The sequence below is a fragment of the Pelobates fuscus genome, chromosome 3 (genome assembly GCF_036172605.1).
Source record: "Pelobates fuscus isolate aPelFus1 chromosome 3, aPelFus1.pri, whole genome shotgun sequence".
NCBI classification, from domain to species: Eukaryota; Metazoa; Chordata; class Amphibia; order Anura; family Pelobatidae; genus Pelobates; species Pelobates fuscus.
In genome coordinates, this window is record NC_086319.1 from 231457068 (window position 1) to 231469520 (window position 12453).

The window sequence follows — 12453 nt, forward strand, 5'->3', positions numbered from 1 at the left end:
AACCTTTAATCCAACCTCTAATATGAATCCTCATCTCTCTCAATACTGGAACAAAAGAGCCTCACGACAGTCCAATGAAGCTTTGCGCAATTCCAAAAGAAGCCTGGCACTGTGCATAGTGATCTCAGTCTTGAGTGCACCTTCTTTGGACATGGATCCTCATGTAAAGAAACCTCCAATAACAGTTTGTATGGCAATGTTGCTTCCAAAGGCAGTCTGCTACTCAGCAGTGAGGGCAACGAGGATACATTATTTCCATATGATATAAATATACACAATATACCACTAACTTCACAAAATTAGTGCTGTTTGTTTGCTACGTTTCCATGACATAATAACAGCACTAAGGATTAGAGGGAAACTCCAGCAGAACAGGAATTATGTTGTTAACTCAGTGTATATATAATGCTACCCGTATTAGCAGCTATACTACTGCCAATATTACTCAATGAGGATTGAAGGGCTGAATTGCTTTTATACACTTATCATATGCATTAATTAAAACTGGTAGCCACATACTTTTTGAATGTTATTTATGTCACAGGATATAATATCCCCATTAAATAAAACATTTATATATACTCACATAGGCATCTTTTCCTGCAAGTTTGCATAATTCCACTCTTTCCTTCGCTGCAGGCCAGTAAATCTGAAAAAAGTGTAAATGTTATGGAATGTCAAGTATCATAATATCAACAGCATTTTCACATATTTATACCACAATGGCAAAATATTTTTTTAGATTAAGCAATGGGGTTTACAATTAAATACACGTCTTATTTTTTTTTTGTTAAAATCATTTCTAGAAGGAATGACTGAATTTCAAACTGAAATAATTTATATTAACACAGAACCTGACAGGAGAAGAATGGATTCCTATACCCTTTTTCCCGTCACTCAGCAATTTTCTGCCAGGGACAATGCCAGGTGGCAAAAGACCTGGTCCTTTAGCTATGGGTAAATGTTATGGCATATCCTGCATACATTGACTTACAAAAATTTAACCTCAAATGTATTTTTTAATATAATAATTCTTTCATCAAGTTTTAAAAGAAAATAGATGTTCCCTATACTGTGCAGGAAGTGAAGCAGGGAAGACCAAACAGACTGTCGGTTTTCAAACACTGTCTGAAATGGTGCATGTGTATGGTTGAAGGATCCATCATATACTAAAGGCAGGGATGAGTTTCTCTCATTTTTTTATTTTAACATATATTTCAATTTTAAAATAAAATATATATATTTTCTTTTAAAACTGGATCAAAGGACTATTATATTAAAATGGTTAAAGTATTAGAGTATTGAAAAAACATCAAAACCCTGTTCTCGCAGCAATACTCCAACACAGTGCGTTATAGTTTAATCAAAATATGATACATTAAGTGACACTGCCTCAAATGATATTGAAGTAGAGTTGTTATTAATCTCTCAGTGTTACAGCGGATTTATGGCTAGCCATAAAATGTTGACTAAATTAGATGTGGGATCCTGCTTGGGGTTTTAGCCTCTTGCTGCTTCCCTCTAGCAATGCCCCTTGTGTCTGTCAATCTGGGGCTCTAGCAAAAGGGGAGTAGGAAGGAGAGGAGTAGGAATAAATTCCTTCTATTTTTCAGACAGCAAGGCGATACAGCTAAATTCAACACAGGCTTTAAAACAGAGGATGAGTGGAAAATGAGGAGTTAGGCAAACAAACCCTGCAGCTAGTATCAGGCTGCAGCTAGTATCAGGCTGACAGATGATGTTAGTGTCCTCTTTCCTAGGTATGCCTCACAGCGAGTCCCTTCTGGGTATTTGCTGGTAGGATTCTAAATCCTGTAACTTGCTATTTAACAACATACTGTAAATTATGAAGACTGAAAACATTAATTTACCGGTTAAATAATAGACACATGATGTCATTTATATCTTCTCATAAAGTTCCTTGCTGTGACTTGCTGTGTAGCTGCCCCAAGGAGGAAGTGACAAGTGCTTTCTCCTCCATCATTCTTCCTTCACAGTTCACAGAGACATGAGCTGTCTGACATTATACAGAAAAAAATAGTGCACACATAACAAGAGTGCTAACAGTCCTTATTCTGCTTTCCTAAACTGTTGAAAGGTCAAAAAGTCACATTTTGTAATCCAGCAGCAGATAGCTAGATAACAGGAGGTTACGGGCAGATTATCAATGTGTTTTCATGTGACAGGTTTTGTGACTTTTTTTCCTCTTAAATCGTTGAATCATATAAAAATACAAAATGGTGGACTGTGTGCTAAGAGATAATAATGCCATGTGAACATTCAGATATCTCCTGTGCCTCAACACTTCAAAATAATTATTCACTCTTTGTCTCTGTTTTGAGATTATTTACATATTTCTAACTACAACACACACATTTGGGATCAATTGTGATTCTGGAAAAGAAGTTCATATTCAGTATTTATACACAGGCCTTTGTTTTTTCTGGCAACCTTGTCCAGCCTTTACTACTGATGTTAGGCAAGACAGGTTAAAGTCTTACATGAAAAAAAAACATCAACTGATCTGCCAAAAGCAAATTTTGAAATAGCACCCTGTGTCACCTTCAGAGAGACAAAGTCATTAGGCTAGGTAAAAATATAAGCAATAGTCAACATTGTAAACATGGCCCCCAACAGTCCCATGTTCAACAGGACAGTCAAGATTTTTAGGTCCTTTCCTGCCATCCCAACTTTGTTATTTATTGTCTCCCTTTTGAAGATACCAGGGAACTGTCCCGAGAAAGTGTAGTGTAAGTGCATCATTAGACACGCTTGCGCTACACTCAGGGCACTAGGCCTGGATGATTGACAGTCTGAGCTGCCAGTAATTTGGGCATCTCCGTGCCTGCTTTAGGCAGAGCCAGTGGCACATTTGCATCACTGGCCCCGCCCCCTTTACCCACTTCTTGGGATGTAAATGTTGTGAGGTATGATAAAGAAGAGTAAAACATCTGGAGCAACTACCAACCAAAATATAAGTTCCAAGGTGATGGTGTTACATCATTAAATTTGATGTCACAACATTAAAATAAATGTTCACATTAACCAGTTGTCATACAATGATCATGCCCTGATCTGTTGTATACAATGTTTTTAATATGTTGTCTGGGAAAATGTAATTAGGATTGTGTATACAATATACACTTGCAATATATTGCTTATACTATACACTTACAATATATATTGGCAGTTGTACCACAAACCAGGCAATAAACACAGACCTTACATGAAAAAAATAAAAACCTATTCCACAATGTAGGTTCTGTGATATTCTAACATTTTTTAGATCAATACAGATCAAAAAGCTGACTGGCTTGTATGCATTTATATTAACAAATGTTTATGACCTACATGTCATAAAACCTGACTGAACATCATGGAATAAAGAACTCAAACAGCATTATGTTAAGATATTCTGCATTTTTGGTGAGCCTATGGGAGTTAGGATTCTATGTAATTAAGAAAAATAAATTTGGTGTCAACACTGGTATTTCTAAGAGGCTTTCTGGACATACAGCATTGAAACAGACATGTTTTAACCAGTTGAACAAATAAATCCATGTTATGGATATATATTTAGGTGACTTGCTCATCCCATCATTACACATAGTATTCTATTTCTTATGAAATATATCATGTGGAAAATCAAAAAAAAAAATGAAATCTGATGTCTACAAATCAGATTAATATAAATTCCTCCTCCAGAATTATCATTCAGTGCAGGCAAGGTTTTCATACGGTTTGACGTATTTTCATTAAATCTACATTTTGCCAGCGCCATTCATATACACTAAGAAAACCATTAGTAGTTTGTTCATTTCACTCGTAATGAAGAACATCTGTTTCTGAAATGATATGTGCCAATGTCAGGTTATCAATCCAAGGAATCCATTATTAAAATGTAATCCATCTTTCTGATATGTTTTTAGACCAACTCGTGGTTTATTTTTATAATAACTTTGTAGAGAAAAATTAAAATATTAGTGAGACGAAACAAGCTTATTTGAAAGAAGATACTCCGTAAAATCAATTCAATTATTTTCTCTATTGTTTTTGTTATTATGATGACCCGTAGGGAGGTTTGTACAGCCTGCCCATGAAAAAACAAATTAATCAATGATGAGACTGGACAGTCTTCAGATACGTGGATTGTCCTTAAATTACACCATGCTGGGTTAATATATTTTCTTAAATTAGTAGGTCATAAAATCTAATCATAATAAACACGATTATGATGATGTTGATATAAAAATTTAATACTAAGTTAGGCCATGCTTATTTTTTAAACAGTCAGAAAATATTTTTTTATTAGAAATGTCCACGTTAGTACTTATGAGTAATGACCTGACATACAGTGTTATGTTTTTGTCATTTATTATCAAAAATTTCAGCTTTATTAATAGACCTAATAGTAAAAAAGCATTTGAAAAGTCAGGGTATTTTTTTACATAAAGTACATAGTATGATACACAGAAGTAGAAACACATTATTCCTGGCTATTAACCGTGCCCATGTAAAACAAAAGTAGGGTGGACACAAAAGCAGAAACAAAATAGTGTTAATTCTAAACTCTGGACTGGATAGACAGGGCCTGGCAGCCAGTCAAGCTGGAAGCAGCATGGTTGAGCTCCTGGACTGAAACTTACACTTAAAGCGGTGTAAGTGGGTGGGTGGGGGCCCTAAAATTCACAATAGGGGGGGACCTACTGTCCCCCCCCCCCGGCCCCCACCCCTGTGCGGCGGGTGGGGGCCCTAAAATAAAAAATAAGGGGGGACCTACTGTCCCCCCCCGGCCCCCACCCCTGAGCGGTGGGTGGGGGCCCTAAAATTCACAATAGGGAGGGGACCTACTGTCCCCCCCCGGCCCCCACCCCTGTGCGGCGGGTGGGGGCCCTAAAATTCACAATAAGGGGGGGCCTATTGCCCCCCCCCCCCGGCCCCCACCCCTGAGCGGTGGGTGGGGGCCCTAAAATTCACAATAGGGGGGGGACCTACTGTCCCCCCCCGGCCTCCACCCCTGTGCGGCGGGTGGGGGCCCTAAAATTCACAATAAGGGGGGGGACCTACTGTCCCCCCCCGGCCCCCACCCCTGTGCGGCGGGTGGGGGCCCTAAAATTCACAATAAGGGGGGGCCTACTGCCCCCCCCGGCCCCCACCCCTGAGCGGTGGGTGGGGGCCCTAAATACAAAGGGGGTGGGGACCCTAGTTAACCCTCTCCCCCCCCCCCCAAAAAAAAAAAAACTTATCTCCCTACCTACCCCCCTCACCCTAAAAATAATGAGGGGGGACCCTTTAACTAAAAACCTGTAAAGAAAAAAAAATAAGATAAAAACAACTTACCATTCGATGTTTTCTTTCTTCTAAAATCTTCTTTCTTCAGCCCCCAAAAAGGCCAAATAAAAATCCATAATAACCGACGCAATAAAAAAAAAAACCAGAGCGCCAAAAAAATAATCCATCTTCACCCATGGAGGGCTCCGCGCAGACTGAGTTCCGCAGGGCGGGGGAAGGCTTATAAAGCCTTGCCCCGCCCTGCAATTAGCCTAAGAACCCTCTGATTGGTGGGTTTAAGCCAATCAGAGTGCTCTTTGTCATTTTACAAGCGTGGGAAAATTCCAAAGAACTTTCCCACGCTTGTAAAATGACAAAGAGCAATGTGATTGGATGGCTTGAAATCCATCCACTCACAGTGCTCTTTGTCATTTTACAAGCGTGGGAAAGTTCTTTGGAATTTTCCCACGCTTGTAAAATGACACAGAGCAATGTGATTGGATGGCTTGAAATCCATCCAATCACAGTGCTCTGTGTCATTTTACAAGCGCACAGGGGTGGGGGCCGGGGGGGGGGCAATAGGTCCCCCCTTATTTGATAATTTTAGGGCCCCCACCCGCCACACAGGGGTGGGGGCCGGGGGGGGGGCAGTATGTCCCCCCCTTATTTTTTATTTTAAGGCCCCCACCCGCCGCACAGGGGTGGGGGCCGGGGGGGGGCAATAGGTCCCCCCTTATTGATAATTTTAGGGCCCCCACCCGCCGCACAGGGGTGGGGGCTGGGGGGGGGCAGTATGTCCCCCCCTTATTTTTTATTTTAAGGCCCCCACCCACCGCACAGGGGTGGGGGCCGGGGGGGGGGACAATAGGTCCCCCCTTATTGATAATTTTAGGGCCCCCACCCGCCGCACAGGGGTGGGGGCCGGGGGGGCAGTATGTGCCACCCTTATTTTTAGGGCCCCCACCCACCGCTCAGGGATGGGGGCCGGGGGGGGGGAGGAGAGTAGGTCCCCCCCCCCTTCAACCACTATTGTGGCCAGACAGCATCCCTGTGGGTTCGGGCTTCAGCTGTCAGCTGAAGCCACGCCCACAGCAGTGCTGACAGGCTGTCAGCACACAAAGCGCGTTCACAGTGCTTTGTGTGCTGATAGCCCGTCTGATGCATTCACCCAGAATGCATCGGACGAGAGGCCTTTTTAGGGCCTCTGAACTCGGAAGTCCCTCTGGTGGCCGTCTGATTGACTGCAACAAGAGGTGTTCCAAGCTTCCAATGTAAACACTGCATTTTCTCAGAAAATACAGTGCTTACAAGAAAAAGGCTCCGGGTAGCTGTAGCACTCACCTAAACAACCTCATTAAGCTGAAGTTGTTCAGGTGACTATAGTGTCCCTTTAAGCTGATTCCCAGCTGAAACTTACACCTTAGAAAAGTCCCTGATTTATGGAGACTAGCTATGCAACCTATCTTGCCTCTCATGTGGGAACTCTGGCTATAACTTGGAGTATTTTATAGTATTATTATGTGTTTGCCTGGCCAATCCCCTGCTCTTGTGCATCCTCAGCATTTTGCCTGCCATGTTTCACCCCCTTACTGGACTGTTACGGGTTATCCTGGTCTGATTTGCTTCTTCGATTTTTGGAGGATTGGTTTCTCCGGCATTATATAGGCCCTAGAGCCTGTGCCGGCTACTTCTGTAATATGACGACCATCAGCAATGAAAACTAAGGGGATGGCCACTTCTATGAATGTATTTGATGATGCACCTGAAACAGCGCTGCCAGCAAATGCAACAAGACTATCACAAGACTTGTTGCACCTGGACAGGTGTCTACACCTCAGGCTCCCAACAGTCTGCTCATCGCTACTACTTCCCTAGGCTGCAAGACTCTGGGGATGATCCCCTTCCACATGACCTATGCCCCAGGGACATTCTTCATCAATGTTACTTGCATTCGGAGTGACTTTCCTTGGCTACTGACAGGGGTACTGGTGGCTTGCATAAAGGCTTGGGGCTGGTGGAGCAATTGAGCTGAGCTGCCTTCTGTTCAGCAAACAACCTTGGACTTGGACTTGGATTTCCCTTAGAAGACACATATTCGCAAATGGAGTGGGTTGATTATCAGTTCAGAGAGCTGTGGATGATAATGTGCCACATTATTTTTCCTGTTCTGCCTGCCTTCATTTGCATTGTTTTTCTTTGTAGTTTTTACGCTATAGTTCTAATTATATGCACAGGTTGTAGTAAGCTTGAGAAAGTGCTAATTTTTCAGGATGATGACAAAAGAACTTTTCCTTTTTTTTTTTTCACCCAATGCTTTCTCTATTAGGAAATTAGCAGTAAATCCTCTTGCCCTTTCATTTCTCTTATTAAGTATGTGTACAATTAGTTTATTTCTTGTTTCATTAATTTACTAGCTTTTTATTCACTCAGTGCACTTCAAGATCCTATTTTTGTTGTATTAGTCAATGCACTTATGTTGTCATTTACTTTTATTTAAAGGAAGCCTGAACATGCTATATGACTGCATGTGCCATACCATCTTGCAATTTTCAGTTATTATATATATATATTCACATGCTATATCACACTACTATTGTCATGGAAGCTCCAGTGCATAAGCCTGCTGGAGAGGCATAACAGGTAGCCTCCTGCCTACAGACTACGGGCCTGGTCACAGGCTTAAAAATTATATATAGGATATAAGGGTATGTTGTGTTAACGTTGAGTTATTATGTAAATGTTGAGCTAGATGAGCTATTGTGCTATGTGTCTTGGTGTCCAGCAGGAAATTAAGTTATCATGTCTTGATCCAATTATGTCCCAGACACCAAGACACCAGGGTCTGCTGGCTGAAGACCCCCTGTTGTGTGTAGGGGGGTAAATGCATGTGTTTTTCTCTGAAATAAACAGTTCTCTTGCTTTACCCAATACGACTGGTCTTGTCCACTATATTGGGGAATTTTACAAAGTTCCAGAAGGCTAGAATCAATGTATACTGTAGCTGAATCTAGAAGCAGCAGAGGATAAGAGAAGCGGCGACCAAGGGACACTAAGAGGCCCTGGAATCCGTGAAAGCTACTAACTAATTTTGTCTGGATATGTCACTGCTATAATACAAATGTGTGTTAAATGTGTGCCTCAATACAAAAATGAATTGTCAAAAAAAAAGTAAAGAGTATAAAGTTCCAAGTTTTTGCAGCCCAATGCCTGGGCTTGCAGCATGATAATGAGGAATCTTAACTGGACTCAAAAAAATTAAACTGCATCTAACAACTACATCCTGCTGAGAGAGTCAGTTGACTGCTCTTAGCCAATGAATATAATGCTGTGCAACGAAGACACCCCAAAGGTGCTGCCAGAAGTGGTGTTCCACCTCCCACGGCAGAGGGATTAAAGTCTATGTGCAGTATACACATATGTGCACATAAAGACTTCAGGCACCATGGCCACTTCAAATCACTGTAGTGTGATCACTGTGGAGTAACCCTTGAACCATTTCAGTACAACCAAATTGACACAGTATTCAAATAAGTCGGTGTCATTTTGGAAGTATAGAATGAGAGGGGAATCTTCCATTTTTTTTTTTTTTTATAAATTTTGAAAATAGTTAAAAAAATAAAACAACAGAATGCATTATAACTACTTCACTAGATTGTAATGATTAAGTGTTTGCATTATGTCCCTCCAAGTCTCTACGTAAGCTTCTTTTTATGGAAACAAAAACAACAGACTAATAGATATTTAAACTGATGATGAAATACATTGATATTACTATATACATATCATCTGCACATGTAATGTTTATCTCATCCTGGGACAGATGTCTTAAAACATTTTTTTCATTGTTAGCAGCATCTCAAACAAACAAATTTGTGTTTTCTTTTCATGGATCATAAATTAAATTACAAATAATCGGCTTCTCTAGTGGACAGTAAAATTGCTGAGTCTGTTTATTAAACAACTTGTAAATTACGTCACGGTGCTGTCTTATAACCGCAGTACTGAAATATTTACTTTAAGATCAATTGAGGTTGAAGTTAAAATAAATATTTCAGTATACAATAAAATCCAATGAGTGAGAGTGCTCTTTTCTTCCACACATGGCTATTTCGTGCAGTGTGACTCTCAGGCCAAAACCAAGTTTATAATAAACTCAGACATAATGTATTGTTCTAAGAGCTTACATTCTTTGTAATGGATATTCCCAGGCAGTACAGAGAGTATATTAATTATATAAATAAATGTCATTTGACACTATATGTACACTATATACACAATCTCTGAAGTACAATTAATGACTTTAACAAGAAAGTTATTACATATAGACATAATATACAGTCTCTTAAGTTGTATTAACATGTTTACCATGAGCTGTCAAATAGGTCTGAAATACATCCCATAATCAGTTACGTACAAATCAGAGGTTTGTTGCAGTCTAGTGATTGTATTCATTTTGTTACAACAGTTAGTTTATCTTTACAAAGCCAAAAAATCAAAAACAAACTAAAAATACTAGTGACTTCATAATTTTTGCCTAATAATTACATTACACTTATATAGACACCATACAATACATGACTTGAAACATAGAGAGGTATATTACTCAGAGAAAATATAGAATAAGAGTCAGTACGGGGATCATACCTTTCAACTATGGATGGGATGGAATCAGAACAGGTTGGTGGTATTAGAGGGGGTATCACCAGTGAAGTAACTTGGATCACGGCAAGGCCTATAAAAAGTGGGTTGTCCATTCACTAAAGGCTCATGTCAGCCTCTTACAGTCTCTATGGACAGCCCTAATACCGAAGACAAAACAGCTCACACTGTGTTATTTGGAGACAGTGTTCTGAAGTGCAATATTAGGGAACAAAATTGTGACAGTGGGAGAAGACCCTAAAATAGGGACTGCCCCACCTAAAGCAAGACAGTTGGGAGGCCTGGCAATAGCGGACTCTTTTGTCCATTCCTTACGACAGAAAGTGTCCTTATTTTCAAACACTTAAAATTACATAATTCTCAGTGTTCTAAAGAAGGATATTATGTCACTAGAAAAAGTGCAGAGGCGGGCTACAAAATTAATAAAAAGGAATGGAACATATCAGCTATGAAGAAAGGTTAACAAATTTAAACCTATTTAGTTTAGAAAAACGTGGCCTGAGAGGGGATATGATAACATTATACAAATATATTTGGGGCCATTGTGTGGAAATCTATTCACAAACCAGACTTTACATTGGACACGAGGTCATGCGTTTAGACTGGAAGAAAGAAGATTTTGTCTAAGGCAAAGGAAATGTTTTTTTACTGTAAGAACAATAAGGATGTGGAATTCTCTGCCTCAAGAAGTGGTTTTATCAGAGTCCATACAGATGTTCAAACAGCTACTAGATGCATACTTGCAAAAACCGCATATTCAAGGATATAATCTTTCAATGAAGGGTAATAACTGTTTGATCCAAGGATCTGGGTCAAGAAGGAATTTTTTTCCTAGCTTGTTGCAAAATTGGAAGTGCTTCAAACTGGGGTTTTTGCCTTCTTTTGGATCAACAGCAAAAAACAAATGTGAGGAAGTCTGAACTTGATGGACGCAAGTCTCTTTTCAGCTATGTAACTATGTAACTATGTAACAGAGAGGGGTGCTCTGATTAAAGTAGAGAAAAACATGCAAACCCAAAAAAGAACAAACCAAACAATATCAGAAATCAATCAAGCCAGAGCTTCACCATAATTCCACCAAGCTAGTCATAAAGGAATATTGAGCAAGGTACTCTCTACACCGTTCAGCCTATTCCCATCATTGGGAGGACACAGCCTCTCAAAATGGTAAAGTTCTGCAAGCTTAGTAACTGTGTTGGTGGTACGAAAAGTAGTTGATATGGCAGCCCCCTTGTCGCCCGCCGATTTATTTTTCTTGCCTCAGCCCACCATTTGATCTCCAGGTTAGCTTTGCATGCGTCCAACTCCGATACCGGCCCATACACTGCTCTGCGTAGTTTGCTACTGCAGTCTTCGCCACCGAAGGTGTCCCTGTGGAGAACTTGAAACCATTGACCAGATCCAGGGACATCGGGTTGGCCTCTGAGGTGAGGGGACTGATGGTACTCATAGGCCATGCTTGTATAGTTTGATCTGCAGCTTCATCCAAAGGTTTTTCAAGATCGTATCCATCTGGAACATAGCTTTAGGCATCTCTCCCAGGTGATAAGAGGGGGATGCCGCAACTGCCATTTTGAGTGTGCCTCTGGTGGTTTTGTCGCTAATAGTGATTGTACCGCGTGTCACCGGGCTTATTAGGAAGTCAGGGTGTGGACTGGGATCACCCCCACTAGTCTAGAGGGGGCTTACCAGGCGCCAGCTTGATGCAGCTGAGGACCAGCTTGTGCCGGGTAGGGAGATCGGCCACCTCTCCCTGCCACTGGGCTCAACAAGCCTCACTTGTAGCTGCTGAGAGCTCCATGTGGATAACCGTTAGAAACACTTCAAAGTCGGTCAGTTGATGGTGAGTAAAGAGTCTTCTCAAGCAGCCCCATAAAAAAGGAGCCAAAGGAGACGGAATATGGATTAACTTCTAAGATTTACTAGGATCAGCATGATAATACATCCAGTCACCATTACAGTTAGGCCCCACCCCCTGTGTTTTTTTTAATGACTCATTATATCATAGGGAAAACAGGAATAATGTTAGAGCCACTATATAATATAGATATCATATACATAGGGAGATATGAAATCGAGACAGAGGTGAGCGGGCCAAAAGGGGGCAGTCTAGTGATGCTACCTGTGTCATTTACAGTCTTCATCTTAAAAAAGGCAGGGCAGGACACTAACTGACTGCCTATCATGTTTGCCTCCCCAATAATATACATGAGTATAATTAACTATAGGCTCAATTTAATATTGTTTGATAAGCTTTCCAAATTAGTTAACATTTTTGGATAAAATGTTTAAATATTTTTCAACACAGTAAAATAATTAAAAACATATTGTATATGAAACAATACATCCCGGGCTCTATATAATATGTAGGAGGGTGCCTAAAAAAGCTAAAACAATATCCTCGAGGAGAGCAGCACAGGATACAAAGTGCAGAATCCAAAATTTATTAAACAAATAAACAATTAAAACAGGGACAAAAGCAGTGTATAAATTGTAAAATATAATAGGCACAAAACCTAAATA

At 40.5% G+C, this 12453-nt stretch overlaps 1 protein-coding gene across 1 annotated transcript in view; it reads right to left on the reverse strand.

Annotated features, from left to right (window-relative positions):
• Positions 1 to 12453, reverse strand: part of SEMA3D (semaphorin 3D) — a 159050-nt gene that overhangs the window by 69018 nt on the left and 77579 nt on the right. The window contains exon 4 of the mRNA XM_063448193.1: positions 587 to 649. Coding sequence (XP_063304263.1) covers positions 587 to 649 — 63 coding nt within the window. The remainder of the gene's footprint in view (positions 1 to 586; positions 650 to 12453) is intronic.